General features: G+C 42.0%; 1 protein-coding gene across 3 annotated transcripts in view; it reads right to left on the bottom strand.

Annotated features, from left to right (window-relative positions):
- Positions 1–17,253, bottom strand: part of micu3b (mitochondrial calcium uptake family, member 3b) — a 26,602-nt gene continuing 9,349 nt past the window's right edge. For 2 of the 3 annotated variants that reach the window (XM_032555208.1, XM_032555211.1), the window contains exons 2-14: positions 16,311–16,458; positions 14,228–14,259; positions 14,024–14,102; positions 11,292–11,339; positions 11,123–11,205; positions 10,690–10,761; positions 9,622–9,663; positions 6,184–6,272; positions 5,900–6,071; positions 4,016–4,124; positions 2,237–2,394; positions 1,978–2,046; positions 1–941 (exon numbers count right to left, since the gene is read on the bottom strand). In XM_032555208.1, coding sequence (XP_032411099.1) covers positions 1,978–2,046; positions 2,237–2,394; positions 4,016–4,124; positions 5,900–6,071; positions 6,184–6,272; positions 9,622–9,663; positions 10,690–10,761; positions 11,123–11,205; positions 11,292–11,339; positions 14,024–14,102; positions 14,228–14,259; positions 16,311–16,458 — 1,101 coding nt within the window. In that variant the 3' untranslated portion in view covers positions 1–941. The remainder of the gene's footprint in view (positions 942–1,977; positions 2,047–2,236; positions 2,395–4,015; positions 4,125–5,899; positions 6,072–6,183; positions 6,273–9,621; positions 9,664–10,689; positions 10,762–11,122; positions 11,206–11,291; positions 11,340–14,023; positions 14,103–14,227; positions 14,260–16,310; positions 16,459–17,253) is intronic. The other variant, XM_032555210.1, reaches the window with a different exon arrangement.

Consider the following 17,253-nt stretch of genomic DNA (forward strand, 5'->3'; position numbering starts at 1 on the left):
TACAGTACGTCAGATTTATTGAAACGCATCAGTGGAAAAGCGTAACAGTCAAAGCCAGGCTTTACAGGAAACGAGGTAGAGCAACCAGTCGTCTCGGATACAGTCCATTTACTCTGAGTGACACTGTAGTGTTTTATCGTCCAACAAAGATCCTCAGATGCATACAGAGGGATCACTCCTCATCCAGAATCTCATTTAGATGTATTCCTTTGAAAACAATAATTTAAACGTGAAACACATTCTGGTTTTTTTGTTTTTTTTTCTGCTCATGCCATTTCTCTGTGTCAGCTGAGAAATGATTAACGGTGCTGGCTGCCCGCGGTTAAACAGTGAGCGAGCCTCGGATCGAGCGAGTGTGCGCAGGTCTGCTTCCTCTGGAGGATTCCAGCTGCGGCGCTCCAGAGGAAGTACAAGGACTCGGGGCGGGGGGTGGACAAAGGTAATTTTGCAGGGGCGGCGGGGGGGGGGGGGGTTCTGCAGATAACCGAGGAACAAAGAATATGAGCATTCTGCATCTGAAACAGAACCAGGGTTAGGATTCATTTGGAGCAAAGGAAGCTGACGGAGCAGGAAACGGACATTTTTATAATAATTGTTATTACAAACAATTTAGTTGTTTATAATAACAACTAAATTGTTGGTTTTCTTTTTCAAAATATGTGTAGTTAGATAAATGAATAAATAAATAAGTATGTATGGTAATAAATAATTCCTATAAACACTTAAAAACTAACACGCAGTAAAGTTGTTGGGTGTCTCAATGTTTCTTAATTTAGTTTCTGTGAAGAGTCGGTGAAGCTTCCCAGAGCTTGAGATGCTGCAGCATGCATAAACTCCTGCGTCGGCACGCACACACACACACACACACACACACACACACATGAAAGGGAAGGCACGACTCATCCGTACTGTAAGACATGCAGCGGCGACTGGCTCTCCACCTGGCAACGACACAAACACAATTATTACATCTTCAAGAAGTCAGACGTCCTCATCGTCAAAGTAAAATGATGCAAATAGTTTGAATTTCTGAAACATCCTTCAAGCATAAGCTTCGGACTGGACAACGTTTGTCCAGTTTACCTCATAAAAGGTTTCTACATCTAACAGACTGAGTTGTCCACAGTGACATTGTTCTTTTGTTTTGCATTAATGCTTAAACTTCGTGGTTGTGCTGAAAAATCTAATCTTTTGTTTCTTTACAGACGGCCGGCAGTTTCAGTGAGAAACTGGCTAATATTCTAATACGATATTTCTTTCTCTCGCTCACTATCTGTCTTTTATGGTTTATCAGATTCTTTGAAGCTCCTGGGAGGAGTTAACTAAAGAACACTGGAGAAAAGGTTGAATTGTACAGGACAGACCTCACACTGAAAAGCGTTTGAAACTACCTTGGTCTCATTTATTTCTATCAGAAATAAAAAAAACCTGCCATTTAAACATCAACGTGTGCCCCTTGAAGAGCCACTGTACATTCACGTCTTCAAATGCAAGTACAAATAAAACATTTTCTTCTATTAAATCATCAAAGTGAAAATGTCAAATCCTATCTCCATTTTTTCTTCTCTAAAAATGATTTTGATTTCACTGAGCCTGTTTTTTTTTTTTGTTCTTTTTCCCCCCAAAAGGCATCAACCTCTTCCTCGTTCCTCACTACTGAGGGTGATTATTAAGCCTTCCCCGTGTGAGGTGCCTTCTCTTTGAAACACTTATACAGCTTTAAACCGCGCTGCTCGCTGCTCTCGTATGCAGACCTAAGCCGGTGTCTGGTGGCAGCTGTTCAGGCATTAATATTACAGTGTAACTTAATGCTTCAGGCCAGGAAAGCGTGGGCCTCATCTCTAAACTACCTGGAGCTTTAGAAAACTGAGTCGGCCTTTTTTATTATTTTTTTTTTTTAAACAAATTATTCTTATTTGTTTTACTTTCACTGCTTCATTTGAATAAATGTGGCAAAAATGTGAACATTTTTCTCACCTATTTGCTTGACAGCTCCTTCTTCATGCAGGATTTAAAAGAGATGAACTTCTCCTCCGCTTTAACGCCCTGAGGACGTGTGAGACGAGAGTGAGCGAGCAGGAAGTGATGACATTTTGCCCCAACAGATGGCAGTAGAACCTCAAATCAACATCTAGCCGGTGGCGGCGCGATCCAGTAGCAAACACGCCACCGGCAGCTCCTCGAGGGAGGAGAGTGTCCCGTTTCGGCTTTGGGAGGAACATGGAGGGCGTCTCACCCCGTCTCCGCGGTGCAGGCGGTCCTTCATGACTCCGATGAACTCCTTGTGGCTCAGTTTGCCGTCGTGGTCCTCGTCGAAGATCTTGAAGACGGTGTTGACCAAGTGGTGGCTCAGCTTGATCCCAGTGGCAACGTAAACCGCCCGGGTGAATTCATCTGAGAAAAAGAAAAGAGAGCCATCATCAAGCGTTTGTTAAAAAGCAAAGAGGCATTAACACCACAAAATAAGTTACTGGAACAAAACAAAACTTCAAATTTGAGTTTTTATTTATTTATTTTTTTTTGCATAATGTCTATTTCTGAGGCACACTGAAACATTTTAGACGTTTCTCAGGATTTTGAGACTTTTGCTACTTTTGAATTCAGTCTGCAGAATGCTAATCATTCCTGGATGTTTTTTCCTGCACATTTGAGGCCTCTTCGCCGGCCTGTCTGTCTCCCACAAGTGGCTGATGTGGGTCTGACTAGCAGTCATATTGCAGGGGTGCCAGACTCATTTTCTATTTGGGCCTTATAAAGATCATAAATCTCCTCGAATGGCCGGTTTTGGAAGGATGTAACAATAAAATCACCCATTGATGTTAAAATATGAATATACTGTATGTCTCTGAATTCAATGAGAAGTTCTTGAAAATGAATTTCTAAAATTGTCTCACATTTTTGTAATTTGGCAGTGTATATACAAAAATGCCATTGATTTGATTATTCTTCAAAACAACGTAAGATTTGATGCAAACTGCCACCAGAACTGAAGCAGTAAAGTTAAAACTCCGTAAGTTCAAAATGTGTTTTTGTTTGACTGATGTGACGATTCCCACCTTCCCCTGATTAACTGTCTCTTCGTTTCCCAGGTAAAGTGGGCGTGGCTTGGAGTCAGTCCCTGACTGGGAGCACCTGGGCCAGCCTGGATGCTCCTCACACCAGGAGCTGCTCCTGCTTCCCACATAGCAAACAGTCCTGGTATTTTTGTTGGGTTTGTTATGTCTAATTTGTTTGCTTTTCTTGAACTAGTTAGGTCCTTGTGTTGGTTAGTGTCTCAGTTCTCATTTGGTGTGTTTTAGGTTGGCGTTCTGCCATACTTTAGATCAGTTTGGTCTTTTTTTGTTTAAACTTACGTTAATGTCATAAACATTTGTCATTTTTTCCTTTAACATCGGTGGGTCTCCCTTTCTTTTGTTGTCCTTGTGAACCAGGTTGTGACAAATGATACCGGACGAGCCCCCATTTGTCAAACTCAATTTGAGAATATGAAAAAAAAAATCTGCACTGCGAAATCAAGTATTTAATATAAACTTATTTTTATAAACACTTCTTTTTGCATAGTTTCTGGTGCAAATATCTTGGCAAACTTGAAATAAGACTAAACTAACTTACAAGTTACTTTTTAGAAAGATATAGGAGCTTGTTTAAGTTGATAATTGTTTAATATTCATGAGAGTTACACTGGCAGATTATTTCATTTTTAACAAGAGATTTTCCCATATTATAAGTGAAATAATTTGCCAGTGAAACCAGTAAATTGTCAAAAATATTAAGAAATTATCTATTTAAAACAAGCGCCTATATTTTGCTGAAAAGTTTGTCATTTTGTTCTCATTTTAAGCATACTAAGAGGTTTGCACAAGAATCTAGACTGAAATACTTGTTTTTGCAGACTGATCAATCAGTCGCATCGTTGCTACAGAAGCTGTATTTAAATTAAAAGAAAACTTCTAAAACTTTCAAACACATTTTCCTTAAAAACTGGCATTAAAATGACGATGCTGTGATCGTTTACCTTGACCGACAGAGCGGTGGGCGAAGTTGTACATCTGCATGGCGATGGTGAAATCCTCCAGGTTGTTCAGGAACTGAAAGAAGGATCTGAACTCCTCGAAGCTGATCCCCTAAAAAACAGTAAGACCCGGAAATCGTACCTGCGATTTTTTTTATCCAGGATGCAGATGATGGAGCAGACGAGCTCCACGTGTCAACACTCCTGCGAGAGGTCAGTGCCAAAATTCACACAAAACATAATCGGGCTCCTTTCATCTCTCCAAAGGAATCCCTTTAGTGTGTGTGTGTGTGTGTGTGTGTGTGAGGGATGTTTGAGGTCGTCAGATAACACACCCAAACAGACAAAGTATACATTGCTGGATTTTCCCAGCGCGGTATGGACACGCCGAGCTGTCAGCAGCGTGGTGATGCGGTGCGGGGGGGGGGAGAGGTCAGGCGGCTTGCAGACTTTTCTAAGGCAGATTAACCTGATACTTGAGTAAACAAAAACAAAAGTGATGAATCCCCAAACATCTCAGGCTCGGCTGATGACTCAAACGCTGAGCCCATTGATGTCCACTCAACCATCCTGCGGCTACTAGCCGTTTCTTACCGCCGGGGGCTCAGAGGGGTGGAGGCGCAACAGACGACACACAGCGCCTAACAAATGGAGTAATGACTAATCTGTGACGCTTTGCTGTTCTAACAATGCGGGGAAACATAAAATATCACTTAGCGTGACGACGAGTTCCACTTGATTGTCAATGGAGATCTAGCAACAGGCTACTCGAGGCGGCTGAGGGGCCGCCGGCAGCTTTTTCACGGAGGTCAGCGGTGCTGAGAGGAGAGGCGCATTAAGGCGGGAAATGAGGCCGCTTCACTCAACAGCCAATTCATGTTATCCAAAGAGACGGTGTTAAACGTTTCCACGTCCAGCAACACTAACACCTTTAGGAAACATTCAAATTAAAAAGGCAGAACGGAAGGAAATGCATCGCTTGTGTCTGATGAACGAAGTGGTCGGAGGTCGTTAGACTTCAAAAAAAAAAAAAAAAAAAAAGCCGGCTGTTTTTTTTATGCAAAGATCAGAGTTTCACAGGAGTTCAGAATAAAATTTATTATCTAATAATTAGGGAAGCTGCTATGGTTTTTCAGCACTTAGATTTAGCCAGAGAAGGACGATAAATCAATAACAACATGTATAGCAACAGACACGTGATCAATATCAATAAATCTGATAAAATGTTGAATGATTTCACTGAACTCTGGTCCAGAGCAGCACAGCATTCTGGGAGATGTAAGCAGAGGAAAGGATTCAGCTGTTCAGCTTCTCGTTGCCGGGCTAAGCAAAGATGGTGGCATCAGCAGCAGCGTGCGTCCCTTATACGGCTTGTGGTAATCTGCAAAAACGACATCTTTTTCTCCCGCTTTTCCATAAATGCCAGATTCATAGAGTTCATGTAAAATAGTTGAGGCTGAAGTACGCGCAGCTAGACTCTAATTACTGCTGACTTATGGTGGCAAACGGTTGCACTTGATTTTATTTAGAGATATCAGAGTGGAGAGGGTGGAATACATAACAGTGCCATTTTCCTTCTACTTCACAATTATGCAAATCTTTTTATTGGTCTATCACATAAAATCCCACTAAAATACACTGAAGTTTACGATTGCGGTGTGACAATATGCGGAGAAGTTCACGGGTGAAAAGCACTGTAGTTGGAAATAGAACTAAGCCAGATATTGATTTTTAAAAATAATTTCTAAAACACATTAGTTGATATGATGGAGCTCCACAGAAGAGAAAAAACTCTGTTTATTACCTTGGATCTAATTTTTCACTTCTAAATTTGAGCAAATGAGGACCAGCAAAGTGAGTCTTGAAGAAACACAAAAAAAGTCCCACCTTTTCATCCGGTATGCTGTGGCGTACGTTCTCCATGTACCCGCTGACGTCGTCCACGTTTGTGTAGCGAAGAAGAATGCGAGCAAAGTCTTCCTCCCTGATGGTGGGCATGCCTTTGGAGTAAGAGAGGAACTCCGTCTCGAGCACCTCTGTCTGCAGGTTGTCCATGAACCTGAATGAGCGCGACAAGTACTTAACAGAGACCCGATTTATGGCCTTAGAGTGGATAAGTAGATAATTATTCTATCGAAGAAACGTTGAAGATTAAAGGTTTCTTAACTCACTTGTAGAAATCCTCAAATTTTAACTCGGCTTTGCCCTTTTTTCCAAAGAAGTGCACAAGCAGCGTCGTCTCCGTTTTCTCATCCACCTGCTACAAGAGGGAGTAGAAATGGTTTCCGCCAAGTATGGTTTTAGATCTGGCAAAGCTTCGATTTAAAAATACAGCAGACCGTCACAGCTTTCAGCAAAGTCAACACCAAAAGAAACAGAGAGACTTTCTATACGAAACACACAAAATGAAGTATTATTTAACCTTGTAGATAGCCTAAGCACGTTCAGGTTTCACCAACTCAGGCTTTTTAAGATCATCATGAATTCAATTTAAGGCCTGAATCACAATAGAAATGTACAAAATAAAATTACATATTTTATATAGCACGGAAAAGCGTTTTGCAGAGAATGTACGCGGCATTGTATGCTTTGGCAACAGAAGAGAGGCAGTGGGAAAGATGAACTGACAACAAATCTACAATTAACCCTGATAGATGTACAAAAGCTAGTTAGCTAGCAAAGGTACAATAGCAGTTAGCAGTAGCCTCAAACGCCTCAGAACACAGTGAAGATGTCTGCATGTATGGAAGGCCAGAATGGACACAAATCATCACTTTTACCGGAGTATGACCTGGGGCGCCGCAAAATACAGCAGAAATCCTGTCAAAACTGCACTTTTTACGCCATTGTAAGATTAACTTCTGAATGTCAAAAAACACCAAATGTATTCAGGTCAATGAACAGCACTTTTTTTTGACAGAGTTCAAAGCAGTGTTCAATGACCCAAATAAACGCCATCATTTTCAGCCTCCACAACATAATCTTATGACGGTGTAAAAAGTGGAATTTTGATTTTTGCTGGATTTTATGGCATCCTGAGTCATAAATCAGAATTTTTTTGCATGATTTTTCTCAGCCATATGTGCAGCAGAAGTAGCGATTTGTGGCAATTTTGCAGTTCCATATGCTTGCCCTGACGGACAAGTCGTGCAAGAAAAATAAACGACATAGTATGAAATCAAATAGTCATAATACAACAAATTGAAGAGCAGTGATTAACATATTTAAGATCAACTTACTTTTTTTTTATTATTGTTTCTCAGGGCCTTAATTTTAGATTGATGGATTTAAGACTTTTTAAGGATATGCAGACGACTCTAGGCATGTCGAGCTCCTCATGCGGAACAATATAGTTAATAATTCAGAAATCAATCACTTGTGGCATTTTTTTCTCATTTCATGATCCAAACACATGCCATGCAGCTGAACGTGCCACGCCCTGTGTGGATCCTGACTCAGCTAGGGAAACAATAACCTGCTTTCAGTATTAACTTTTACTCACAGAGCAGAAACATGAATTAGTCCACTTTCTCTATGTGTTCATTGAATCTTAAAGAGACACCAGCTGCCTCAGTGAGACCAGAGAACAGAACTGGACTCGTGGCGCGCCTGAGAACATCCCGCATGCCCCGGGGTCCCCGCATGCTGGGCGTCTTTTTTTTACAAACCTGTGACCGCAGTTGAAGCACAGCGGGTTAGGAGGACAAAACACGTCTAGTACATGTTAGCACTTTAGAGGAGGCAAGAGCAAAATCTGACGGAGCACAAAATCTGACGGAGCACAAAGTGAGAGGCAGGAGAGCTGAGGAGAGTGTTATTTAGCAATTTGCTAACAGTTAGCAATGACAACCTCCAATGTTTAATTCTGGGTTTTTACAAATCAGACCAACAAATAAATAAATAAATAAATAAAAATAAGACATTAAGTTAAACCGACTGTCTTGACAGCCACCATGTTTCACTTTGTCTTCGGTTTTATGATGGCGCTCTATTTTATTTCAGGGCACCAGAGTAAGTGGAGATGCTTTGTCACACTTTAGCAGATTGTTTTATCTGTAAAAATTGGAAAAACACTGCATCATTTTTCCTCCCACTTTACAATGATACGCAACGTTTTGGGAACCAGTCGAGTTTGTAACAGTGAAAAAATAATTCAAAAACAAACAAACAATTTTTGCATACGTTATCGAGGGAGTGCGGGCTGCCTGTTCTCGGGGCACAGACGCATGCAGGAGCAGCGTGGGGTCTGACACGAGCCTGTTCTGCAGCGATGCGTGCAGCCTTTTGGCCAGGCGCCGCAGCGCTAGCCTGGCTTAGCACATGTCCGCACCAGACCTGAGCGAGGCTTCGTGCAGCTGAGCCCCGTCAGAGTCGCGATTGGATGCCGAGCTGCGAAGTAAATGCAGGTTGCAAAAAAACCTTTTCCATCTGGAGCGTAGCTGTGTGAAACGGGGTTATACTTGGAACCGCCGCATTGTTTTTGCTCTCTCGTCTGCGCCACATGTGCCGCTTGACGCAACAAGCCACTATGTTTTCCTCAGTGAAGTCATGAGAAATCACCTGGTTATTATTATTATCATTACAGTCCATGTCAAACACAACTGCTGAAAAATAATTTGGCTGTTATTGTTATGTTGTAGAGTAATTGGTATCTGTGATCACAAAACTGTGACTTCTACACCAAAACAGTGTGTTTTGGATTTCCCCCCTACTCAACACACAGAACAAGAAATCAGAACATTCAGCTGCGGCTTCCTTGATCTCGTAATTAATTATATTTGCGCATCCGGTTTGGATTCGAGTCCTTCGGAGCCCGAGGCGCGGTGCTGATCCAAACTAGCTCTTCCTCTGCGCCTCACAGCTTTTTAGCAGAGATTTACGGCGCAATCCCGCAACTAATTACGTCGCAACTCACTCTGTTGCCCCGATGTTGCCCCACTCCAACTCACCTAGCCCGACCCGAAACAGCTGTAATTAGAATATGCTGAGGGGAAAAACCCAACCGCAGCACCGGAGGCGGGCCTGTCACAGTTCTGGAAAAGATCTGACTGAACTCTGGAGAAGTGCCTAAAATAAAGTAGCAAGAATTAAAACCAAAGCCTGCATGTGCTGCTGATGCTTCCTCTTCTGACTTACTGGCAGCTTCATGGTCAAACCCATCTGAAAAGGTAACCTGAACCCGAATGCCACTGTAACTGTGGAACATGTGGGTCCAGACAGAAACGATGTCAGTCTTCAGCAAGGGGCGAGGGGAGGTGGGGGGGTTTGAAGTGGAATTTGTTGCCCAATGTTGTCGAAAGGTGAGAGCATAATTCATCTGTATTGTATCTCCTGCTCTACCACACACACACACACACACCCACACACACACACACACACACACATAGAGGCGATATGTCAGGTAATATTGATGTGTAGGGTGACATATTTTAATTTCAGCATATGCAGCTGAGGTTGCCTGGTGTTAAAAGGGAGAAGTGCGAGTGGTGTCAGCTCGAGTGTTTTCTATCATTCGTTCAGATTGGGAAGAATGAATCCAAAAAAGAAAAAAAAGCCATGCAACAAGCATAACGGTTCATTTTCCTTCACGGGAAAAGAACAATACGTACACTGTTTGTGTGGGATTTGCCGTGACCATAGAGCTGCCGGCTCTAAAATGCAAAGGAGAGAAGCAAAGTAAATATATTTGTCAAAAGGCAAAAGGATGATTTTTTGACGCCGTCGGACCAATTTGACGGGACTTTAAACGTGAGCCGAGGTTAGAAACGGTCCCGAGTTTTCCTGAATCCACCAAAACCCTTCCGCTCTCATGTTCCCAAATCTAAAGTGCCCTTTCTAATGATCTTTTTGATACTTATACGGGTGTAAGATGCATTCTAGGCCGTCCAGAGATGCTAACGTTTGCCCTGGAGGAGTGAGCTCCGCGGCGTTGTTTGTTTAGCGCGATAAGACCTCAAAGAGTATCTCTTATCGCTCTGCTCAGCCCGTCTGTTTACATCCACCTGCATGTAGCATAAGAAGGCCTAAGGAGATGAAAGCCTCAGGCATGTTTTACCCTGTATGACCACAGTCACCCCAGTGCAGCCGCCGTTCCCTCCAGGACTGCTGCAAGTTGATGAAAGAACTGTTCCGGCGTGGGACCGTGATAGGATGCTACCTGTGCTATAAGAAGTCAATTTTTCTGCAATGGTCTTGCACCTCAACAGTCAACTATTGTAACGTGGAAGCAGATAGGAAGCACAGCAACTCAGTCAGAGGATGGTAGCAGGGCCAGCCCAAGTCTTTTTGGGGCCCTAAGCCTCACCCCAGTCCCCCCATACCAACACCAGATGTTTTATTATTCCTAAGCTACTCAATGTGTGCAGCATACCTGCTATCATTAGCGTCATTTGTAATTAGCTTACATCATACCAGTGTATAAGTTATTGATTTTAACTTTACAGGAGTAGCAAACTAAAATAAAAAAATAAAAAGATTTGGGGATTTTTAAATACCGAAGGGTATTTAAGTGACAAACACTAAGTTTACAGTAAACACGTTTGAGATCTTATATTTCCCCAACAGTAGCAGCAGGCAATAAGAGGAAGAGATCAACCCATTATTTGTGTCCTGCCTTTAAAATCATTGTAGAAATTATTTTTCCATGTGTAATGGCACCAAAATGGACAAAAACTTACTTGCTCCTCCTGTCTTTGAACGTCATCGGCAACTTCTTTTCTATCCTTTTTCTTACGGAAAATTTCCTCCAGCTAAGAAAGGAAACAAACATCAAGGAGAAGTCGGTACAGAAGAGTTTGCCGTCAAGGTGAGGTCTATATGGAGCTACATTGGGGCCATAAAGTTTGTTAAAAAGAATAAAAAAGCTGAAACTGCAAAAATGAAAATAAGATTTGAAACTGAAAAATTATTTTGAAAATTAAAAAAAGTTTGAAACAAAAATATTGAAACGGGGGGAGAAAATCATTGAATTTGAAAAGTTATTGTTGAACATTTTCTCTAGTTTCACATCTTTTTTCAATCAACTATCTTCTTATTTCAGCTGTTTTTATGGTTTTTTTTTTTTCTTTTTAACAAACGTTATGGCCCCAATGTAGCTCCATAGATTCATACCACCAAGAACTCCCGTTTGTCCACCATTTCGTTGCCATCTGCATCGAACATGTTGAAAGCGATCCGAAATCCTGCGTGGGGCTCTGCCATTGAAAAGAAACGAACACCTTAAAGCATTGAGAGCTTTGTCAGCATCATTGTGTTGGACTCGGTTTGGGTGAATACTGACTTGTTAAAATGCAGAGCAGAAACAGATACTCTGTGTAACTGATGGCACCTGGAACAAAGAGAGAGAGAGAGGAGGAAATGAGGCTAGGCATGAAACAAAAGCCAGAATGTCCCCCCTTATTTTGCACCCGGGGCGGCATCGGGTGGCATTAATCGGTTAGCTCAAGGTGTTTACAGATGTTCAAAGTGAGTAAGCCGTCCACAGAAACAAGGGCACGCCTCCAGACGTAAGTAATCTCCTGATAACATCTTAAAAGGTGCCTTTTACCTCACGCTCGGCGTTCCCCTCGCACAAACAGGAGGCTTTTTACAACCGAGCCGACCCGTCGTCACGGCAAAAAGAAAATCCCCAAACAGGTTCTGTTGGGCGACGCGGTGTGATACATTCTCGGGCGATCAGTCACCGATTGAGAATGGCCGATTCGGGCCTTTGTTGCGCGACACGGAGGCTGGAAGAGTAAAGTGTCTGGGAGACATCTCAGCCGACTCGGGGAGGCTTCTCCCTCCTGCCTCTGAAAGCATTCCCAAGCTTTTGTTTGCGGGGGATGATAGGGAATCGAGCGCAGATAGTTCCGGGTGACTGGCCGGGGTGTTCTGGGAAAAGAGCTCGGGAACGGGGAAAGACAGAACACCCAAGAGAAGAAACGACAATACAAACAAAATATGTCATTTGGGGGGAAAAACAGTGTTGCTGTCAGACGCTTTTATAAAAGGTTCTCAGCTTTTAATTAGGCAAATTTTAGTTTATTTTTTAAAACTCCATTATAGTTCCTCTAATTCAACTGTCACAGGCTTTGGAGCTTAAACTTCAGGAGAAATCTTTTAAGATTCCTGCCGCGTCTCCATACCACACACCTTCACTCCGCCTCTCAGCTCAAGTAGATGTTTTCAGACAATACAAAGACAGAATTCCTCAGAAACACTTCATACGGAGTGGCAGTCCCGGAGATGTAATCCAATGCTATTCCCTGGCTTCGTAATGTCCGCGGTGGCCGACGGGACGTGTCTTGACACAGCAGGGTTCAAACAGCGAACCTCATTCTCTAAAGCAGCGCTTTGTGCGCAGATCAATCCAATTTTTTTTTTTTTTTTTTTTTCTTTTTTGGCCTGACAAAGCTGTAGTGTTTAACAGCAGCAGGATTAAACGTCCCAAATCCCGGCATCGGCACTTAGCTAAAGCAACAGGGGAGAGAGCGGAACAGTTCACCTGAGACACGGAGGCCCAGGTGGGAGTGCTTAAAAGGAGTTTCGCTCCTTTTACTGCTGAGTTCATGTAAAGATACCGTGACAACCTGCATGGAGGGGAAACTGGCTTCTTTCCTGTGTTACAGAAATGCCTTTGGAAGCCATGAAACCAGATTACCGAGGACGTTTATTGACCCAAAACAATCGAAATCCAGAGACATCATGGCTGCCAATGTCAATGAGCAGAGCTGGGTAGTAAATGACTTGCATTAACTCAATTACATTAACTTTTAGGAAAAAATTTACTTCTATAAGTATATTTAACGTACACTGAACTTTTTTACTTTTACTTGAGTAATTTTATGAAGTATTGCAACTTTTACTTGAGTAAAATCTCTTAATTTTCTATCCGCTGAATGAAAGAAACAAACATGTTTTAACCAAAAATTCAAATTCAAAAATTCAGTTTTTGTTATTTTTTTCAATAAATAAGAACAAAAAAAAATCCTTTACCCGCTTGTTTTTTTTGGTCCTATAAATACGAAAATTGTCTCTTAACTTTATATTTTGATCTGTCTGGTGATGTAATATTTAAATATGAAATGTTTGATCATTTGATCAGTTATTCAGTACGCTAGTGCAGCGACATTTTAGGGTCAATGCTGATAGAAGGGGAAAAAACGGAGTTAAGTTTCACCAAAAAACTCAGAAATTTCAAGACTCGCCACTCGTCAGATTATCAGTTGAATTTCGTTTTTGATTTTGCCTGGGCTCTTCTATCTCTACGCCATCTGAATGTAGCTCTCACTGTCCAGGGCCGTCGTGTTTCTGAAAGATGAACCTCCGTGAAGGCAGTTTTATTTATTATATTTAGTGGCATCAAAGCAAAAGGGGCCGAAACAAACGCAAACACCATGTTTTTCACATCTTTATGCTGAAACTCATGTTTCAGTTATTTTTCTTCCTCTTCACTATGCTACATGTTAGCAACCCCGGGTGGCGCATACTGAAAATGTGAAACAGGTCGAGGAGTATTAATACCATTCCCAGTTGCCGTGGTAACGTAGCAGGTGGGTAAAACGAACAAAATTCATCCTCATAACAGTGGAATATAGTCTACACGCTCAATTGACGAGGTGTTCTCTTGTCTTTTCCATTTTGAAGAGAGAACTCTTCCTCTGTTATTTCATCTTTAGACTCCTGGGAAACAGAAAAGTCCCTGATTACAAATTAAAGCCTCTCAGTCTAATTAAAAAGAGAAACCATGTTTAAGGACTCTTCAGTTGATTTGGTTCATTTCAGTTTTTCTATACTTCATTTTTGTGCACCTTAACATTAAACCCTTTGCTTCTTTCATTCAAGAAAGAACTGATGGAGAAATAAGACAACGTTCTGCTGTGGATCCCAGTCATGTACGACAGCAGAGACGTCCTCTGAATGAGGCGACCCCGAGAGCTTGAAAAAAGTGCAAATGGGAATTATTTACATTGGAGGGATTTGTCTCTGTAGTAAATCAAGCGAGAGGGGTGGGGGGTGGGGGAGGTCTACCTCTTTCTCGTAGGTTTCTGAACAAATTGGATGATCCTTTCCAAACAGGCGGAGTATCCGACAGCACCTTGTCTAACTCCTGGGGAAATAGAAGAAAATCCCGGATCGCTGAGTAATCCCGACGTTTGTCTGCATTACAGTAATTACAGCTGCTTTGCACAGATAAAGAGGAGATTCAGAAGCTTTGATGGAGTGAAAACTCACCTTTTTAGCGAGGGACTTCCATCCTCTCCTACCTGAACAAAGAAAGAGTCAAAGTTAATGTTTTGGGTTGCAGAGAGAGGGGAGGGAAAAAAAGTGAGGGTTATAAAGAAATCTGTGAAGCAAAAGTGAAAACAGGTGTTTGCATGGACAGAAACCTATGCTGCAGATCACGATGAACACATTCCAGTGGCCTGTAAAAGCAGCAGATAAGAGAGGTGTGTCGCTATTAAAAAAAAAAAAAATCTGACTGGGAGGTAACGTTTAATAACATTAACAACAACCTTCCAGGGAAACATTTAAGAGACAGAGTCGATTTCTATCCTTGTTTCCTAAGCTGAAAAACATTATGAATGTGAAGAATTTAGCGACAAAGTTTTCAAAAGTTGTCTTGTGATTTTCCTTTCCCTCCGTCTGCTTCGCCTTCCTGAACACCCGCCGCAACACCGCCGTGAAGCGCCATAACTCTCCTTTTACGACAAATGAGCAATTAGCGACGTGACGATAATGGGGCCTTACGTGTTATAGTGCTGTTTGCTGTTCGCCGGGGAAAAGCCACGCCCAGCACATTATGGCCGGCCACACACCATACATCACAGGGCAACACTGTCTTATCGTGACATTTACGGCATCCGCGCAGAGTAATTCGGTCTCTGTGGGTCCCTGCAAGTTTGTTGCCACATAAATGAGCCATAAAAGTAGGGTTGCTGGTAAAGATGTCTATCTTTATGCAGGTGTTGTGACTGAAGCACTTCAAGCCCTGACTTATTGTCCGACGACACTTCAGAGGCTCTCAGCAGCAAGAATGTTCCAGGAAGCAGCGTTTGGTAAAACTGTTATTAAAGCGTTGCATAACTAAGCAGGGTTGGGATCTGTTGATAGAGATATAATTAGGCAAACGGGAGTTGACAGTGGATACTTTACAGCGCCCTGCTGCAGTATCCATGCCTCTTGAACTTTTAGAACATATTTTAAAGAGGCAGTGTTGCGTAAAATTTACTCTTTTTTTTTAGCTTTACATCATGTTATAATGTTGTTCTCTCATCCAAAACATTCCTGGACGGTTGCTTTGATTCTTTCGTGCATGTTGCCTTTAATCTCCATGGCAACCATTCAAAAGCATTGGTGGGACAGATCAGCCCTCCCCCGCACCTCCCCCACTCAGCTCCTTCAGACTAGCCAGCAGCAATTAGCTGAGCATCAGCTGAGCTCGTTATAGGAGCTACTTCTCAGTGAGGTGCTGGTAAAACATTTGACAGGATTAATAGAGGAGCCATGTTGTTCTGCTCTTTCTGCTCTTCAGAAAGAGCAGGAGCTTCTTAAAGAGACAGAAGCCCAATTTCAAGGAGTTAAATTACAAAGTCAAATTTCTTTTAAATTATGTTTGATATATATAACATTGTTTTTAATAACAGAAGGTAACGTAGTTGTGCTACGAAATGGCACAACTACTGGAAAACACTGAATACTGCCCCTTTAAAAATATTTAAAATAATTTTCAAATACATAAACTGCTGCAATCATTGCTTTGGTGTTCAGCAACAAGTACAGTTGCTTAATATTCAGTATCAATGTAAAACTTACCCTCCACTTTGACAGTTGTGTAATGCAGGATTTACATCCTTAGACATGCAGTAAGATATGAAATAACACTGATTTGCATATGGATAAGTCTGGCAATCTTTTAAGCCATACTTGATATATGCAGCATTTTTGTAACAACTGAAAGTAACACAGTTACTTGATTGTGCTACAAAAAGCGTTATGTGGCTGGAAAACGCTAACAGCCCCGTTAGCATTACAACCAACAGAAACAATGTATTTTAATTGAGATTTTTGCTAAGGCTAACCTACAGTAGTGCTTGATTGGATGCCAGCCAAAAAGTTCAACTTCTTTTTAATTTTTGAACTCTGTACATGAAATGCTACCACCACGTTGTGTTAAATGAGAAGAAGAGTTTACTGTCAGTGAACAGAATCTCTATATTTGACAGAGGGCTAGATGAGTCCACATCATTTACATTTTAGCTGACTCCTGTATTTAGTTTATCAGTGGGGATGAACTGAGTGCTACAGGTTTACTCACTCCTTGGTTCGTTCAGAGTGACGGACTCAATGAAGTTTAGAGGAGTCATGTAGAGCTGGCCTTCACACTCCACCGAGCTGAAGAGCCGGAATCTGTTTTCATAGGTCGACATGTAAACGTCCCCATCGTCCAGGTTGTAGGTCTTCGCCTGGAAACACACACACAGTGGGGAACATAAGTACCTGATAGGCTGCTGGTTTTTTAAAACTTCTCTCCTTACAAAGAATGGAGAGGTTTGTGGTTTTCATTGTATGTACACAGAAAATGTCATGCATTTTATTGCATGAAATATGTATTTGATCTCCTACCAACCAGAAAAACGTCTGGTTCACACAGACCTGCCCACACTCTCAGTCAGTCAGACTCCAACCTCTACACCAGGTGTCTCCAACCCTAGTCCTTGAAATCTACTGTCCTGCAGATTTTAAACAGAACCCTGCTCCAACACATCTCAATCAAATTAATGACTCGTTTGACTTCGCCAAAGTTGATTCCATTCTGAAGACATAATTCAATTGTCTGATTCAGTTGGATTAGAGCAGGTATACATCTAAAACCTGTGGGACAGGAGATCTTAAGATTAAGGGTTGGAGAACCCTGCTCGACTTTAAGGGCAACATCAACGAGTTGCCTAAGGAAAAGCTGTAGACCTGCACAAGGCCGGGATGGTCTACAGGACAATGAGCCAACAGCTTGATGAGAAGGCAACAACTGATGGCACAATTATTAGAAAATGGAAGAAACTCAAGAAGTCTATCATCAGTGTCCCTTGGACTTGAGGTCCATGTAAGATGACCTCCCATCTTAGACACAGAAAAGACTCATCTTTCCTGTGTCAACAACCACAGGAAAGATGAGGGATCAGCCCAGAACTACATGGTAGGACCTGGTCAATGACCTGCAGAGAGCTGACCCCTCAGTCTGAAAGGTTACCATAGTAACA

The sequence above is a fragment of the Xiphophorus hellerii genome, chromosome 23, assembly GCF_003331165.1.
Source record: "Xiphophorus hellerii strain 12219 chromosome 23, Xiphophorus_hellerii-4.1, whole genome shotgun sequence".
Classification (NCBI taxonomy): Eukaryota; Metazoa; Chordata; class Actinopteri; order Cyprinodontiformes; family Poeciliidae; genus Xiphophorus; species Xiphophorus hellerii.